The sequence below is a fragment of the Haliaeetus leucocephalus genome, unplaced genomic scaffold (genome assembly GCF_000737465.1).
Source record: "Haliaeetus leucocephalus isolate CR32 unplaced genomic scaffold, Haliaeetus_leucocephalus-4.0 Scaffold1014, whole genome shotgun sequence".
NCBI lineage: Eukaryota > Metazoa > Chordata > Aves > Accipitriformes > Accipitridae > Haliaeetus > Haliaeetus leucocephalus.
Window position 1 is genome coordinate 479,634 of NW_010973450.1, and position 18,966 is coordinate 498,599.

At 41.0% G+C, this 18,966-nt stretch overlaps 1 protein-coding gene across 4 annotated transcripts in view; it reads left to right on the top strand.

The window, feature by feature from the left end:
- Nucleotides 1–36: 36 nt before the first annotated feature.
- Nucleotides 37–18,966, top strand: part of TSC22D2 (TSC22 domain family, member 2) — a 30,960-nt gene continuing 12,030 nt past the window's right edge. For all 4 annotated transcript variants that reach the window (XR_775459.1, XR_775460.1, XM_010584894.1 and 1 more), the window contains exon 1: nucleotides 37–2,123. Coding sequence is in view for 2 of the 4 variants with exons in the window: in XM_010584894.1 (XP_010583196.1) it covers nucleotides 130–2,123 (1,994 nt within the window). In the remaining 2 variants the exon portion in view is untranslated. The remainder of the gene's footprint in view (nucleotides 2,124–18,966) is intronic.

An 18,966-nucleotide genomic window follows, 5' to 3' on the forward strand; every position in this document is an offset into this window, starting at 1 on the left:
CGCCCGCCGCAGGAAGCAGCCGGAGGATGTGCGGTAGCGCCGGGGGCCCGGCCGGCACGCCGTGACAGCCCGCCCCGGCACCGCGCTCGCCTCGCCCCGGCCGGCGGAGCCCCTCCCCGCGGAGGCAACATGTCCAAGATGCCGGCCAAGAAGAAGAGCTGCTTCCAGATCACCAGCGTGACCACGGCTCAGGTGGCCAGCAGCATCACCGAGGACACCGAGAGCCTGGACGACCCTGATGAGTCCCGCACCGAGGACGTGTCTTCTGAAATCTTTGATGTTTCCCGAGCCACCGACTACGGCCCCGAGGACGTGTGCGAGCGGAGCTCCTCTGAGGAGACCCTCAACAACGTGGGCGAGGCCGAAACTCCTGGCAGCGTCTCTCCCAACCTCCTTTTGGACGGGCAGCTGGCTGTGGCTGCTGGTGGGGTAGCTGCGGCTCTGCCAGCTGCGGCCCCTAATGGGGGGGCCGTGCCCAAGAGCTCCGCTGTGCCCCTGCCTGCTGCTGCCCCTGGCACTGCCGTGGCAGGAGGCAGCAGTGCTCAGACCCCCTTGCCCTCCACAGGGCCTGCTGCATCTGCTGCTCCTGGGACGATGTCTCAGACAGTGGCTGCTGCGTGCAGCTCGCGCTTCAGGGTGATCAAGCTGGACCATGGTACAGGGGAGCCCTACAGGCGAGGACGATGGACGTGTATGGAGTATTATGACCGGGACTCGGATGGTGGTGGTGTCCTGGGCAGGACTGGAGATTGCATTAGGCACAGCAGCACCTTCGAGCAGGCTGCTCAAGAGAGGGACAGCGGCCTCGGTGCCACAGGAGGTTCCGTCGTGGTCTCGGCTGTGCCAGCATCGGCCCATGGCCCTGATTCTATAGCTGACAGTTCCCTGACTGCTGTGTCACAGCTGTTCCAGACAGAGAAAATGAACCAGTCCTCTCTACAGCAACCTAATTTTGTCATTGGGCAACAACAGCAGCCGCAGCAACCCATAGGTGGGGCCATGCCTCAAAGTACTGCTCAGCCTATGTTTTCTGGGGCTTCGGTAGCAAATCAGCAAATGATGGTGCCACAGCAATCGCAGCCACAGGTAAATACGCAGGGTGTTGCGCAGGCTGGACCCAACGGGAAAGGCATGGCACCTCCAAATGTGACAATAGGGCAGCCAAGCATTCCTGTGGCACAGCAGCAGGTGCAGCAGGCAAACATACCAGTGACTCAGCCTCAACAATTTGCTTATTCTCAGTCCCAGATTCCACCAGTGCATCTACTGCCGACGCAACCTTCTGGTCAGACCGAATACATGCAGCACATGACAATTATGCAGTCTCAAGGAGCTATTCAACAGGCTACTGCGGGCTCTGTTCCAAGTACTGTGGCTTCCAGCCTTCCTGTGGGCCAGGTGACAGGCCAAAATCCCTCACCTGTGGGAGCGCCAGTGATGGGGGTGTCAGCGCAGCCTGGCGAAGCAGTCGGACAGGGATCAGGATTAATGCAGAGTGGCCAGACACAAGCTAGTCAGACTGCCGTTCCGCAACCAGGAGGTGTGGTGCAGCAAGGCATTGGACATACAGGGGTTGTGCAACAGAAATCTGTGACTCAGCATCAAATGGGTGGAAGCAGTCAAGTGTCCGGAATGCCTGGTGCTCCCCATGCTGTGGTCTCTGGAGTTCAGAACGTGCCTGCGGTTGTGCCCGGTACAAGTGTGCCTAGTGTGTCTACCACCACTTCTGTTACTATGCCAAATGTCCCTGTTACGCTAGTCCAGTCCCAGCTGACTAGCCACACTTCTGTCAGCAGAAGTACCGGCGTTGTCCAGCCACAGCATGTCGGACACTCGTTAATGCAAGGCTCACCTAATGTACCTGCAAATCTGCCACAGTCAAACCTCGGACAGTTTCAGACTCAAGCTCAATCCTTAGTAGGCCAGATTGATGATACGAGAAGAAAATCGGAACCCCTACCTCAGCCACCACTTTCTCTTATAGCTGAAAATAAACCTCTTGTGAAGCCTCCCATTCCAGACACTCTAGCAAATCCTCTTCAGTTACCTGCGAGTACTCCTATGAACAGTCTTGCCAGCTCTGTGTTTGGCATATCTATTCCTGTTGATGGTGATGAAGACAGGTATGAATTATTTTATAATGCCATAAAAATACCTTTTTTAAAGGGAAAAAAATCAACTTTCACGTTATTGTCAGCTGGTTTTTGTAAGTTCATATTTTCAGAAAGTCATACTGAAATTACCTGGGTTAGGGGTTTGGGTTTTTTTTAAGGGTAAAAAACATAGCAAAGTGTTTAGGCAAGTAGTGAACTGTACTTGTTCTTAGGCTGTCAGTGTGATTAGTTTTCTTACAAAACGAGTCAGAAAGTAGCCTGAAAGCTGCTTAATGCACAAATAATGTGACTTCTTGCAAATTAAAGACTGAAAACTGTCCTTCTGCACCCAGTTGCTCAGTATGCGAGGAAGTCTGTTCTCTCCCCCGAACGCATTGTAAAGCACTCAAATGACAGCCAGCTTAAAATGGATTTATCAACACCACTATATTGCGGTGTTGTTAAAAATAGAAGTGTAGTGCTATCTCAGGGCCATCAGGTGAGGTATCTTGGAAAACTTCAAGGCTTATAACAGCAGGATAAAAATTAAGAATCTGTGTTATGTTTGCACTTGATAGTATTAGTTAGTAAAGAAAGTACTTGCATCTGGATATGAATTTTTATGCCCTCACACAGTGAAAGCTCTACAGGTAATGGTCCTTTGCATTGGAAAAAAATGGACACCACTTACTTGGGCAAAGATGTGGACACAGTGGAAAGTACAACCTTACAGTGAGTTTTCTTTATAGGAGAGTAATTTGGAGCTACTAGTTGTAACAAAGGTGTGTAGTATGAGCAGACTCATCAGAGGACCTGAGAGAGGAAGCATGTATGTGACTTCTGTTCCCAGAGACTTGTCAGACTGCTCTGAAGGGTAGCGCGATGACCAAAACTGTTCTTAATTGACTTTTTTGAAAGAAGACTTTCAGGGAGAGCAGTGTTTGAGAATTGAATTAATGTAATTAATGTTTACTGTTGGGATTACTGCACTTTGGAGGAATGAAATACATGGGGGTTATATGTATTTGTATTTTTAAAAATCAGAGTAACACCATTAGGACAGAAGGTCTGATGTGCTGAATTATCCTGTAAGACTTCCCTCACCTTGGGAGAGTATCAGACTTTAAGATACCACAGTTGGTGTTGCTTGGAGTGCCTTTTAGTAAAGCAGCTGCATGTGTGGGGTTAGGGTGTAGTGGATAGAGAAGGTACCTCAAAGATAAATTAGTGTTTGGAGAGTTAAAGCTGCAGTAATGCAGGCCTAGTGCTCACAGGAGCTGTGTTTGAGATAGTAACTCTGCTAATGCCTTTATGCAAGCAAAAGCTGTGTTTTGGAGAATTGTGCTAGTTCTGATTAAAGCAGTAAAGGACTTAAAAGAAAAAGTTAAACAGTTAAAAGTTTCTAGCAGTTTCTAACCTACCTTAAGAGGCTTGCTGACCCAGCTGACAAACTCTTCTTTGTGCAAATAAGGTTAGATTTCAAGCTGGTAGGTTTTTTTTCATAGCTCATTATATTATCAGAAGATGATTTGTCTCGTTTTTAATCATTCTGATGATTAAGGAGACAGAAAGGAATGTGTTTTGCTTTCGTTTTGCATAGCTTCTAATACTTCGTATTTATATAAATTGTAGTAACAGACATGATTATCTGTAACGGATTAATCACTTTATATAATGATAAGGAAAAACTTGTCCTTCTTATTCAAAGCTGTAGGCTGCTAATTTTGCGTTGCACACTAGTGAGGCAGTTCTTGGTACTCTTACCCTGAACAGTGATTTTTTTTTTAAAGTTATTTTTGTAGTTTTGTCTTTGAACTTGACCCACCTTGCAGCATTGCTTCGCGTGTTTGTTTCTAAAGAAACTTTTTCAGAAACTTGACTATGAGAACTACGAGTAAGAAATAGGAATGGACTCTAAATGCCAAGTGCTCTTTTTGATGTGCCACATTATGATGTTCAGTAGAGAAACTAACTTGTGATTGTCTGAAGAGAAATGTGTACTTCTCGGATGTCCGTTTCTGCACTGGATGATAAAACCTTGTCCTTTGCTGAAGTGGTACACTAAGCAAGGAGCTATATGGTACATGAGAGTCTCTCCTGGCTTGGAATAGCTTTCTTTAGTAGTGATACTGAGAAGCAATAAAAGCTTACTTTGAACAGGCCTAGACTTCATACAAAGTAGGAGATGCATACTGAGCTAGTAGATCTAAGTTTATTCTTTGCTCCGCTCAAACAGTAGCCTGCCTTCCACTGGTTTCAGACAGAGAAAGGAGAAAATAAAAAACCTAGCAGCTTGTTAAAGCTGTTTTACCACTTTATTTTTGTTTGCTTTACTCACTGAGGAGGCTTTATTATAAAACTGTCTCCTTCTTGTCTGCTGTTCTCTTCTTGCTCCTGCTTTTTTCTTCTTTCCAGCTATTTAAGTTGTGCCACTGTCCCATGGGCTTATGCCCAGCTGCTTTATCTACTGAAATCACTGGTGAAATAGTTAATGAAGACCTTCAAGTGTCATTAGTAGGCTGAGGGTTGACCCTCTGATAAAACTAATAGGGCACAAAGGGAGTTCACACTTCATGAGTCACTGTTTCAGGCTGCCTGCAGGTTCAGGAAGTTAATGCTTGGTTTTGTTTAGAGAGTTTACTTTGTGATCATAAGAGCTAGAAATTTGTGGAAAGCATTTTTCTCTTTTATATTAATATGTAACATAGGAAGGGGGAGGGTCAATGTGCAGGCAGGTATCTACATTTCTTCTGACACCTTCAATTATATTTAAGTATTTGTACATACTTGAAGCTTGACAAACTTGTGTAGATCATTCTCCTATAGTCATCTTCTAAAATAGTGATTTGTCAAGAAATACCGTATAGCTCTAAATGTCCTGGATCTATCTATTAAGTCATTCACCATTCTGAATATGAAGAGGAACTGTTTTAAAGGTAAAATAGTTTAGGATGGGAATTCTTTGAAAACAGAATGTGAGAAATACACTAAGTATGAGACAGAGAGGTCTGATGCAAAAAGCTGGTCAGTTCCCATCTTTCTGAAGAAAGTTCTTTGTATTATTCCTATCTTATGATCTGCCATTTTAAATCAAACTATGTCTAAGATAGAGGTGGAGGTGTAAGGTTGTATAGCCTGATATATAGACAGATATATAGAACTTATGTATCTATAGATGTAGAACTGACTTTTTTGCAAGACCTTGTCTGAAAACCTTTAATTTCCTGTCCTGATAGTCCAATACACTTTTACAGTAGTCTAGATAAAGCTGTGCTTTCTTGCATTGACCTGATGAATAATGGAAGAATAAATTAATGAAGAAATCTTATCTGAGGGGGAAGAGAGGGGAGGTAGGTGGTCCAAAAGAATTTAAAAAAAAAAAAAAAAAGCCTTTGGCATGTCACACCTTTAAAAAGCAAAGCTTTTTTTTTTTTTTCATTTGATGTGTCTAATTTGCTAAGCTCTTAAAGAGAAATATGTTCTGTGGAAGTTATGAAAGTTCTACGGCATAATGTAGTGTTCTTTTCCTCTCTAAATGTGGCTATAAGTAGAATAAACTGCAATGGTATTCAAGGATGGAGAAAATAGTACTCTTATTGAGGCAGATGTGAACATTGCAATCCACTTCGAATTTGGAGTCTGACAAATACTATAAAAACACAAGTAGAGCTAGATCTCAAAATTGCCCTGACTACTCTTTTGCTGGACTTCAGTAGCAGTACTAATTGTTTTGGATGGAGGGCAGTTAGAGTACCTGAGAGGATTTCAGGATCAGTGTATGTCAGTTTCTCTACTCACCTTTATGCCCATGTATACACAAATTTGTAGTTGACAAGCATAATATTCCAGCTGTCTTAACTTTATTTTGGCTCTTGGGGGGGAAAGAAATATGTTGCCTCTGTTAAAAGAATATTACTGAGAAAGCTTGTTCAAACCTCCTACATGTTTGGCAGACTTTTGGGGCAAAATATTACCAGGCATGTTGGAAAAGGAGCAGAGTATAGATCATTTTCCAGAGATAGCTGACCAGCTTGGACTGTTCAGGCTGTATTCCAGGAACGCTAATGAATGGCTGCAATTGTGAACTGTCAACGACGGCAACTAAACTGTTGAAAACCTGATTGTGCAGACCTCTTCACAGCATATATCTCTCAGCTCAGCTAAATCATGTATTTGTGTAGTGTACTAACTGTTGATAAAACTGAGCTCTTGAGACCATGTTCATAATATAAGGACAAAACTGGGCATGGGCATTAATGCAACTTTGATAAGGGTTTCCTTATGTATTGCCCTAGATGCATATTTTATTGTACTCCTAAAGAAAAAAGAAAGTATTCTGCAAATATGTACCAGTAAGCAATACTTGAATTGCATTATTATTGAATACTGTCCCTTTCTTCACTTTGCTCATAAACTTACTAGAGATTTGAGTTCTACTGCAGCTGCAGACTCGAATCTTTTCAGCTCTCCTCCTGAAGGATTGTGTTTACGAGTGTTTGTAGAAGCAGGTGAGAATGAAACAGGGACAGACATGCTCCAGAGTCACGAGTGCCTTCAGTTCGATGGCCAAAACTACAGCATTTGGTAAAAACAGTTGAGATGGGACTTCTGAGGTGAACATTACAGTTGGTGATATCAAATGATGGTTAATGCAAACAAAACTCCAGTTAGTTGTGTTCACTTTTTGCTGTACTTTCTATAACAAAAATTACATAAGGTAACGCCAGCACCACACCAGTTCCTAGATTATGGAAAACCTATCCTGCTATGCATTCAGTTTTTGAGTGTTACAGGATATCTAACCAGAAGAATTTGGTTGCTCATTTGAGAGCACTGTTTCCCAGTTTAAACATTCAAATGCCTTCATTAAGGAGGAGTCAATACATTCTTAAAAATTTATGAGCTATAAGTGTTTCAGATGAGATAGTTATTAAAAGGAGGAAAGGGGGAAGATATGTGAAAGAAATTCACAAATTGAAACAGTTCAATTTGTTTTAAAGGCTGTGGTGTACCAGCTCTGGCATAAATGGTTCTCTGTATCTTGTGCTCCTAAGTATTCTGCTCAGCTGCTGTGGGTTAATTTTTTTCTGCTCCCCTACAGAAGAGTGCAAGTGTTCCATAGTCAGCTTATTTCTGAATGCTGTCTTGTATGGTAGAAATAACAGCATATGTTTCATGGAAGTTTTTTTAAGCTTCTTGTTAAAAGCTGAATATTCAAGTATTTAGGGTTTTTGAGCAGGCAGGACTACCAAACTGCTGTCAAACTACTGAAGAGCTGAAATTTCTCTCAGGTTTTGCATTTTTACAGGAGGTACTGATTATCTTTTATGACTTCAGGTGACACTATAGTAAAAAGGAATTGTTCCCTGTTATTGTACTGGGTATTTGAGTATTGGCCTGTTGCATGTTGAAGCTATATATTAATTTTTCAGTTTTAAAGCTGGTGATTAGCAGCTTCTGTTGCTCATGGAAGATGCAAACCTTGTTTGTGCTCTCTTTGTGTCAGCAAAGATTCCATAAGAAACTTCTGAGAGACTCCTCCTGCGAAAGTACAACTGGTTTAGTTCTGGTAGATAAATCTAGATTGTCAGCCACAGGTGTCTGGTTTTATTCCTACATTTGACAAAGTGTAAAGATAGAAGTATTTATAGTAACTGCTAAAGCTACTGTCTTCTGAGAAGGTTCTCCAGACATAAAAGGTCACTTAAAGTGCAGTGTAAGGTTGTATCTTCATTCCTCTTCTTGAAAGTTCCTCTGTCTTTAAACTTCATGCTTTTGAAATACAAATGTGTATTGAGTGTTAGTAAATTCTTTGCATTATGAGGTAATCTATTTTTACTCATGCAGGGCAGGTGAGTTAGCCACACGAAGGACAGCTGGATGCTTCTCAATTTTTTTTTGTCTTACAAAATGAAATTATTTCAAGAGTTTTTTTGTATATATCTATTTTCCTTTCGAACCTATGAGTAATGCATTTCTATCATGACAGCTTGCTTGAATGCTTTTAACAGTGCAGAGAGAAGGCAGAAATATTAATTAGTACTATAGAGAGGTGTCAGCTATCAGAATGACAACTGGCATGTTTGTCTAGTACTCATTAAAGATTACAAACTGAAATAGGGATCTATGTCAATAGCAGACCCAGTCTCAGAATCGCAGACTGGTTGAGGCTGGAAGGGATCTCTGGAGGTCATCGGGTCCAACCCCCCCAGTTCAAGCAGGGTCACCCAGAGCTGGTTGCCCAGGACCATGTCCAGGTGGCTTTTGAATACCTCCAAGGATGGAGAGTCCACCACCTCCCCGGGCAGCCTGTGCCAGGGCTCGGTCCCCCTCACAGTGAAAAAGTGTTTCCTGATGTTCAGAGGGAACCTCCTGTGTGCCAGCGTGTGCCCATCGCCTCTGGTCCTGTCGCTGGGCACCACTGGGAAGAGCCTGGCTCTGTGTTCTTTGCACCCTCCTGGCAGGTGTTTATATCCATTGATGAGATCCCCCTGAGCCTTTTCTTCCCCAGGCTGAACAGCCCCAGCTCTCTCAGCCTCTCCTCATAGGAGAGAGGCTTTCTTGTCCCTTCATCATCCTTGTGGCCCTTTGTTGACTCCCTCCGGTATGCCCATGTCTCTCTTGTACTGGGGAGGCCAGCACTGGACACAGCGGTCCAGGTGCGGCCTCACCAGTGCTGAGCAGAGGGGAAGGATAACCTCCCTCGACCTGCTGGCAATGCTTTGCCTAAAATGCAGCCCAGGATATCATTCACCTGCTTTGCAGCAGTGACACAGTCCTGACTTTTATTTCTGGGAGGGGATGAGTGTGGTATGTATGTGAGGTGGCAATGGAGAAGTGTAGAATGGATAAGAAATGAGATACTGGTTTCAGTGAAGTTTCTGAAGATTTTGTGTCCGTCTAGAGCAAGTTTAACTTGTCTGGTTTATTGGAGGATGATGGGGTGATCAAAAATGAGGGTTAAAAAACCGTACTTGCTTCTCTGTCAAATTATCTCAGCTATTTTTGTAGGGTTGTAGATGACAACTCCTGGGAATGTCTCCTATGTAGAACACTGTTTGGTGCGTGCAAGGACCTTGACGCACCCTACAAATGCCTTTTTAAAAATACTGTTTCTTTAAGCCAAGTGGTAAGCTCTTATACTGACAGTGCTTCAATGAGAACTTCAGCTGAGTGCAGCCTGGTGTGAAACTTGAAGAGTTGTAAAGAACTTGTAAATGGTGCAGAAAGGGAGACAAATACATTTATAATATACTCTGTAATAAACTATGCCGTTCATGGTCTAGGTTCTAATATCTTTTAAAAAAGCTAAGTATTTAATTTAAAATGTTTGTTAATAGAGGCTTTATTGGCCAATGTCACATAAGTGAGGTTGGGTAGGATTTGATGGAGTCTGCTTAAATCTGTTTTATCCACTTGTTTTTTTCCCCCTAATTATTGACATAGTTTTTTGCCAAAAAAACAGGAACCACTTGTATTTATAGATAACTGAAATATCTGAAACTGCTGTACTGCAACTTAGTGGAAAAAAATTTTCTCATTTTTGGGCTGTTTTCTTTGAAGATGAATACTCAAGCCAGCTGTTCCACTATGTAAGGCTACTTTCACCAGTAATCACAAGCAGCTTTCCCTTTCATCAATAGGTTTGAGGAAATTTAGCTTTGTGGGCAGAGCAGGCAGTAGGAGCCTAATACTCTACAATAACATGTTCACACATATTAATAAATGCCTTTTTCTTTACCAGTCGAGTCAGTATTTTTAAGAGTTTTGACACCTCTTCCAGATATTTGTTTGTATAATGCAATATTAGCAAATGTGGATCTTTTTACAGAATTTATGTTGTTTTTTACTACCTCCTTTCATCCAGTGAATCCTTGACTGGGTCAAGCAAAGACTTTCTGCATTGCCATTAAGTTTATCAACTTCTAATCTATAGTTGTTTCGCTCTGAAGAAGTGAACTACTGTGGTTTTTTTTCTTGAAGCTAAGCTGTGCATTACATCAACTACGTTGTCTTTTATCCTCCCTACAAGAACTGAAGGTTAACTTTACCCAGTGAGGAGACAAGTCATTAGTATGAGAAATCTAACACTTGTTATGTGTTTTGATTTGAGAACAGAATCACTCGGATTATTCCTTACATAGTCTGTAATTCAGCCTGACTGACAGCCATGACAGCCTTCGCAGAACAGCCTTGCTTTATTAGCACGCAGTGTTTTAATAAGTCTATCTGTGATGAAGCTGTCTGCAGGGAGGAGGAGCATGAGAACATTGGTGACCTGGGTGAAACAGAAGTACTAGTCAGGAGTGAACTAAGAGTGTACCGAGTCTGGCTTTGGAAAGTGGGAAGATGGGGTGTAGAGGATGGAAAAGATCATCAGCGAGTCCTGAATGACCTTAAAGCTGTTACGATTACAGGATTTTCTACTATACAGGACTTCTGAGGTTTGGGGACCAGTTTCTAGGACCCAAGAGACTTGGACCCTAGAGTTTTGAGTTGCAGCTGTTGAAATCAGAAAGAAGTAAGAAGATATTTAGAAGATGAGCACTTGCATTGTTCTTTCCATGATTAGTATCAAATAGTCATATCAGAATTTACTATTCGAACTCTTCAGCAAAGCTCCTTCAGAAATACTGAATGATTATTACCTAACACAGGTAATTTATTTTAATTAATAAAACTATTACTGACTGCTGTTACTTAGGCAAGGTGCCACTGTTTTATTGATCCAAGGCTCTGTGAACCGGAAGCATGATGTCCTACTGGCGTCATTTTTTTTCGCCAATGTACTTAAGCTTTAAATCTTTCTTTATAGAAACTTGGACTTTGAAAGAATATAATAAAATCAAGGGAAATGTTGTCTCATTTTTCATGTTCCTATGCTCTACTTATTTAGTGTCTACCAGAGACTTGAAAGGCAGAAACTACAAAGTGATGTTAATGAGAGCAGGCTTTGAATTACTAGTAGCAAAATTTGGTAGACTTAAGTGAATAACTAGGTGCAGCTTCACCTGAAACATCTGGGCTCGTTAGCTTTGGTAAAGCAAATCTTTATGAAACACCTGTGCTAAAGTGTTCTGTACTAGCTGTTCTCTGGAGTATATAGTAGAAGAAACTATCCTGATTTTACAGCTAGAAACTTTGTATTTGCAGAAGACTTGTTGATACTAAATTATTGTAACCTGTTAAGTGAGTTTGAATTTAACAGTGTCAAAATGCTTCTTGGTTTTTCAGACCTGATTTTCATAGTCAATAGTCAAATCCTTTGCAGGCAGGAGAAAACTTGCTGCTATTTTATCAGATAATAAAGTGTAGAAAAGTGAGATCACCTTTTGTCTCACAAATCAGTATCACCTCAGGTCTGTCAGTTCAGTAAAGAGATGAAATGGTATAGTGCATCTGCTCTAATTTAGTACAAGACTGTTAAAGGCTTTGAGTATGTTTTAAAATGCAGTGGTGAGTCACATATAAAAGTGTTTTCTGCAACTATTCAGTGCTGGGACTAGACGAGAAGTTGTTGGCATCTCTCTTTTATAACTGAGGAGAATGGTGATTGTCCTCAGGAGAGGGAGGGCATGTGGTGATACCAGTGACTGCTCTTTGTTCAGGGTGGGCTGGAACATTTGAGAAGCTTCCAATGGTTGCTCACTAAATACTCAGATCATTCGCTACATCCCTCTGGTGTGACCATTATTAATGTTGATGTAACCTGCTCTCTCCATGCTGCATTCTCATTCCCAGTTTTTGTAAATGTGGTTTTATTTTTTTCCCTAGCATTCATAGGGAATGAAAAATGTTACCAGTGTCTTTTTTAAGAGAGCCAAGCCCCCAGAACAGGGGAAAGCTCATGCTAGCATCTCAACAGAGCAAGCAAGTGATCAGTGAAATGCCTCTGCTGGACTTTCTTACCCTGTGCACTTGAGACAGTCATCTGTCCTTCACTTTTACTTAGAGACTTCTAGTCAGTGCAGAAGATTATTTTCCAAAATCTTCTTTTGAAAGCAAGGCAAAGGAAGTAAGGGCTACTGCTCTGATCTTTCCTATGGAAAGGAGGATGCAACTCTGGTAGCAAAGTCCAGTTCTTTCTCCTCTGATACTTGAAATCCAAACATCAGGAGTCTGAGATGCAGCTAGCTGAAATGGATCTGCTGATGTCAAACTTTCCTGTCTTATTCCAGGTCATGTGTGCTGCTTTAGTTCTCTCAGTAAAGTTACCTGAAGGTGATTTTCATCATTTCTGAAAGTGTTGGGAAGGAGTGTGTAGTTTGTTTGAAAACAGCTGAAACTGAGTGCTGGTGCTGCTGGCACTGTCTTGCTAATGATTGTGTAGTACATCTGGGTGTTCTTTCATCTTCCTCCTTAATTCAGTTACAAAACTGCTGTTAAGCATGTGCTAGCTTGGTGATTTTTAGCACTTAAATCTGTCTATCTCTTGATTTTTCCAGTGGAGATCAGATCCATGCAGTATGCTTTCTCTCCACTGTTAACAGTATTTTCCTTTAGAAGTAGCATGTGAACCCCTTTAAAGTCTATCATGGTGGTTGAGGGCAGCTGTCCCAAAAACTGTCGTGCAGGCTGCCAATTCAGTCAGCCTTTCCTGTCATCTGTAGCTAGAATGCACCTAAAATTGAACGTAACAAACATCTAATTCTTGCTGTTTTTTCAGGGTATGTGTTTCAAGTATAATGGCTTTAGGGAACTACATGAACAGAGTATGTAATTAAACACAAAACTTAAGAGCTTTAATCTTGAGATTTCCCCCCCCCCCCCAAAATTCCCCATTGCCTTCCCCCATCTTTGTTTTTCTCAATTCTCTCCTGCAAAGTTTTGTACTCCAGGTACTCTGTTTTGTAGATGAAGTCTTATGAAGTAAAGCTGATTCAAAGTTGCAGTTGCTTTAAATAGAAGGTGATAGAAATAAAAAAGTGAAATGTCTTTTAAAAGAAGAGCAACGGAGGAGGAATTCTGTTACTAGTGTAAACTTAATCTCAAAATACTCTAAACATTACTGGGTGTTTCCTGATAAGCTATGATCAAGTGATTGCAAAACCACTGGTTCAGAACCTAAATAAACCATGCCAGGTGTTTTAATTTGGAGACCAACTGTAATCAATCTTTATTGCAGGTCATAGCTAGTTAAACACAGCCTTTTGTTGGTGATCAGTAAGACGTATAACTAAAAACTAACTTGGGTTTGAAAGGCTTCTAGGTAATAATACATCCAATCTTTTATTTGTTGTCCTTTAGTGCACATCAAATTGGGCAGTTGATGGCTCTACCTTCCTTTTTTTTTTTTATCCTTGATTCCTTATTGATCACCATAAAAACACATCTGTATATGCTGGTAGTTCTCTTAAGTGAGGTTAGACTGTGTGCTCACCATCAGGTCTCTTGATTGTTAAATAATAATTCTGACGTTGCATAAGGGCTAAATACTTTTGTTTGCTCACTTCATCTTTAGCCTATTTTTGAGTCTCTTCTTTCTCAATGTGTTTAGTTCAGTTTTGGCACTGTAGAAATGATGTACAAAGTAACATGCTGAAAACAGACTCCACAATCAGTGAGATTGTAAAGTAGGTATGTTCATTCAGCGCTGGGCGGCACGGGGGGTAGTCCCACCAAAGTCGTGCGCGCCCGACTCAGCAGTTCGCCTCAAGTTTATACAGTCAGGTATTACATATTCACAATACGCCTATACATATGCATGACCTATCCCCGCTTCATATTAAAATTTGCTCCGAGATGTCATTTCCATAGTCCCCTCCCAACTGCGCCTGCGCAGGGCCTCTTTATGGTGGTCGTCTGGTGGTCGCAGAGATGAAGATAGATGACTCCTCTTCATCACCGCTAGTAACCTTTTTCCTTGCACAGGCTCAGTGATTTCTTGGTATTCATCCCCTTGTCTCAATACTAGCATCTTTGATAAATGTGGCTGAAGAACACAGTTTTATTTACGGGCATATTGTCAGGCTCCTATAGCTTTCTGTGCAATGGATAGTAAGCTAGAACCTTGCTGTTGAATTCCCAGTCCTATTGATGCATCACTGTATGATTAATGACCTTACTTCTAAGACTAGGAACACAAGAATAATGGGTGTTTTACTGATACTTTCTAATTTTAAACTTGGTGCTTCAGTATGAGCTTTGTCTGCAGTTAAGAAGAATTTTGTTTTAGAATGGTCGTTTCACTTTCCACCAAAAAAAGACATGAACTTTACCATTGAACAGAAAAGCAGTTTAATTTCAAAGTAAAACCTAGCCTCTTTCTTTACTTCTTTTCTATTTCATAGTTAAATTTGGTTCCTACAGGATTTGATCCTGTTCAAAGGCAGAACTTCTGCTTTCAAGTTCTTGCTAGCAACATCCTAAATTCTCAAAGAACTGTGAAAGGTGGCCTGTGGGCTGATCTGGAGACTTAAGGGCCTGAAATCTTTTGGAGCAATAACAGCTTGATCGCTTCTAGAATGACAAATATGGGAATCCCACCACTTCTGTAACAAGTCTTTTCTATTCCTTGCTGTTTGTGTGGAAGAGAATTCTGACATCTAGCTTAAACTTTCTTTGCTGCATTTAAACCCTGTAGTGTTTGTGCTGTGCTTATACCTAACAGGTTTGCAAACAAGTTTTCTCCTTTGCAGATACTTTAAACTGTGTGAAGCCTGTAACTGTCTCTGTCATCTCTTTTAAATGCTTAATTTTCATACTTAGTGATTCTGATTATTGGGAAAAAATGGGAATATGACATGTCTTCTAGTGGTCTTATCTGGACTTTGGTAGGCTTATATCCTTCTGGAGAGTTGGTATCCAAAACTGGCCATAAAATCTAAGTTAAGGGCTCAGAAAGGCCAAATAAAACAAGACTTCAGTTAGTATGTGTTCATCCTGTGTAAAAGGAGTATTGCAAGTTTGATGCCTTTGCAAGATTTTTATTTTTTAACTTCTGTTTAGATTCTCTTCTGTGGAATGGCAGTCAGCTACTCGTTCCATGTTTTGTGCTTGTGCAGCTGATTATTGCTACCAGAGCGTAATACTTCATGCTTATCCTTATTGAACTGCATCCTTTTTATTTCAGACCATTGCTCCAATTGGGCAAGATCTTCCTGAATTCTATTCCTGCTGTCCAGAGTGCTTGCAGATCATCTGCAGGTGTAAAGATAGTCTGTACTCCACTGTCCAAGTCATGGATTAAAGTATCCTATAACACACTCGGAGGAGACCCCTGGAGAGTTCTGTTTGATGCATCCTTCCACTCTTCCACTGAACCATTGGAGAGCCACGTGTGCAGAGTAGTTATCAATGGTGGACCCGCTTTGTATTAGCCATGTTCTTACTTAAAAAAAAATGTCATGCAAGATGGCATTAAAAGCTCTACTAATTTTATAACATGACCAGATCTTCTGTGTTTTTTCCATATGAGGCCTGTTAATTTTTCTTGGAAGGAATTTTTGTCTGATGTGAGCTTCTAAAAAGGCCATCCATGTTGGCTTGCTGCTGTCTAGGTAATAATAAATAGGTGGTTCTGCTTTGCTTTGGTTTTCCTTTGAGGTACTGAGCACGGGTTTTCTGGCCTGTTATTGTCATGTTCTTCAAAGACAGGTGCTTAGGCCTTATTAATCTTCTGGATCATTCCTGTTCTCAAAGTTAATGAAAACAATAGTCAGTGATATTGAGAGAGAGAACTGTCTGAGGTGGTCTAGTGTGAATTTTTTTTTTTGCCACCTTGGCAGGGGTGGGGGGGAAGTGTGGTATTCTTCATGTATTCTTCCTCTTTTGACTTTTACTTGCTGATGTTGGTCAGTAGTTTGAAGGTGGAAATGTAGCTTCAGCTATGTCATGAACAATGATGTTATTATTCTTCCTTCAAAGGTAGTAGCTGTGAAAAAGGCATCTGTTCAGCAGCCTCTGTATACCAAGCTCATACCCAGCACTTCCAAAGCTGGTATCATTATGTAAACTAAAAGGCATTTATCTGTATAGTTGAAAATTTGCCAACTTTCATGGGCTTGGTTTCTAGTGAACCAGAGGTCTCTAGAATAAAGTTTGTATCTGGCATATGCTTGTCCTGATTAATGGCAGTGGGAGGATTCTTTTTTGCATATGAGGTGAGACTTTGGATGTGATTTAGACTTTCCTTTCAAAGGAACAACTTGAAGTTTCAGGTATTCAGAGGACTGAATAAATTCTCATCCTTTAAATTTAGATCATATTTCTGTTGCGTGAAAACTGTTGTTAGAAACTGTAACATCGGAGTGTGTTGTGAATATTGATGTTTGTGAGCGTTTAAAGGAAATAAATATGGTAAGTGTTGTAGGACTTCTTTATAGAGACATGGAGGCATTTTTTGCCAATCGAGACAGTTTGAATGTTTAAACGTGCTAAGCTAGTTGTCTGTCATAGTCTCTGGGACTGGAATGGAGCCTCTCTATCCTTGGGAATACCTGTTCTCCTCTCATCAGAGACGGAGGAAGAGAAGTGCCTGGTGTAGCTCCTGTGGAAGAGGAGGTGGGCTCTGGTTCAGCAGCAGGGACATCCCCTTTCTGGCTGGCTCTTGGCTCCACTGTGTTGATCTGCCAACAACTGGGACTGAGTAGTGACCACTCGGACCTGGCTGTCTGCCGGGGAGGGGACCTGAGGAATCTGGTCCAGGCAGTCTCTCTCCCTATGTTCAGTTAAGGCAGAGTCAGAAGGACTTCTGGTGTTTTGGCTGTGACACAGCAGCAGCAGGCTAGATTATACTACTTCTGCAAGCCATTTTCTCAGTTGTTTCTTCAAAGAGAAAGGAATTTTTAGTAATTCTCTAACCTTTTACAGTTTGATGTGGTTAAAAATAGGTGCCTCAACAGTCTGAAACTCAGTTGTATTAGTTCAGACCTGCACATTAGGCATCATTCATGTTACCTCCATGGATTTGCTTTTCCTGTCTAGGTAGCACTCACCCCCAATTAACATCTTGCTAAAATGTAGCTATGGACTAAAAAATGTTCCCTTAATTGTCTGAAGTAATGCAAAAGCAGTTTCAACAGCAGGGGGTACAAATGAGAATTTAACGAGGAATACTTTTTCATACCTTTCCAGATACTTGCTTAAGAACAGTACAAGAATACATAGCATATAGGGTATCGGTGTAAAAATAGACTGTATGAAATACGTGCCATGTGGTTATAAGCTACAACTTTTTATACCTAACAATAGCAACAGGGTTTTATATGCTGCAAGTAAATTTATCTTGGAAGTTAAATGACTTTCTATTTACAATCACTTTCTGAGGAAGAGACTTTTTACATACTCCTCAGACAACTGAACTAGAAAGAAGAGCTTGGGCCTGGTCCTCCCCTTCAACAAAGGAATGCTTTCTTGATCTGCAGATGCCAATTGCTTTCCATATGTTAAGTCCCTGTATCGCTCAAATGTCCTTTAGCTATTGTGTTGCTCTTCCTATAATTAGCTGTATTTAGTTGTCACTCAAGTGTGCAATACTTCTTATGAAAACGTAGATAGTACCAACATAAGATATTTATCAGCTTGATGAAACAACTGCTGTAGCAGGTTTTAAGCTAAATTCCAGTTCACGTGGAATTTTTTTTTTCTTTTAAGGGTAAAGTGGTGAAGGTGGGAGGAGGAGTGACAAATGCTTCAAACAAATGATTCCTGATCATTCCTGATGCACAAATATCGTTATTCTTGCGAGGTTTTTGGCATATACCTGCCATGGGAATCAAATCACTTCAGATAGTATTTTCTTATGGTGCTGCTTCTGTAATTTTTTGTTTTGTTTTGTTCTGTTCTATGTTTTTCAACTATACAGTAATTGCACTTAAATGGAAATAATTAAATAACTTGAAGACAGTTGTTTTAAGTGTTCTTGCCATAAACTTAGAAAAGAGATGGGCAGCTGTGCTTCTAACATTAGTATAAACTTCAAATTCCTTTTAAAGCTAGTTTTAAAATTGGAACTAATACTAGCTTTTTCTGAATATTTTTCAGCTAAGCTGTTGCATGCTTCTCTAGGGCTGATATAGCTATACCAACGTAACGATGAACTGCAGTATTGGTAAAAGGAGTTTCTAGGTTTAAGTATAATGTTCTGATACAGCCACTAGCAGTAGAAAATTTTGACTTTGTGCTTCATCCAGTATCTTGTAAAGAGTAAGTGTTCAGATGTGACTTCAGAGAATTAAGATCTTCAAATTAGACTCTTCGTATAGTTGCTATCTGTGGGGCAAATGTGCGCTGAACAAGGAGGGTCAGGCTGTGTCAGGGGTTTGGCCCCGGTGACAGAATTTGTGCTGTAGTGCCCAGTTTTCAGCAAGGTTACTGTAGCCTGTGGTGAAGGCTTGTGGGACCCAGGGTGGTAACTAGAGCACTCCGATATACTGCTTGGCAAAGTGCCTCCAAACAACAGTTGCACTATTGCACATCAAGAAGGGGAAGCATGAGGATGACTGACAACTGCTTAGCATTATTTTAGATTCCACTTTTCAATTTTAACTTGATCTGGTTTTCAGTTGTAACTTAATCTGTTGTAGCTTGAATATGGCATATTTAGCTCTGACTTCTAGGTCCCCTTGGAGAACTCTTCTGTTTTGAATATAAGGTAGGGTGCTAAGTAGAATAGGTATACTGGGTACTATTTGCAGAGACATTTTGTGAAATGTGAAGAATGTGAAAGGTATCTTTTGAATTTAGGTATGTATAGCATTGAGTGGTATACAGCTTACCTATATAAGATTGTCAGCACGACATGAGATGTTTCATTAATGGCTATAGAGTCATCTTTTTACAGTAGCAACTTGAAATAGCACAAAAATCCATAGGGCTCGAGGATTACTTTTTCTTTCTGAATCGGTATGTTGTTAATGGAAACCCACAGGAA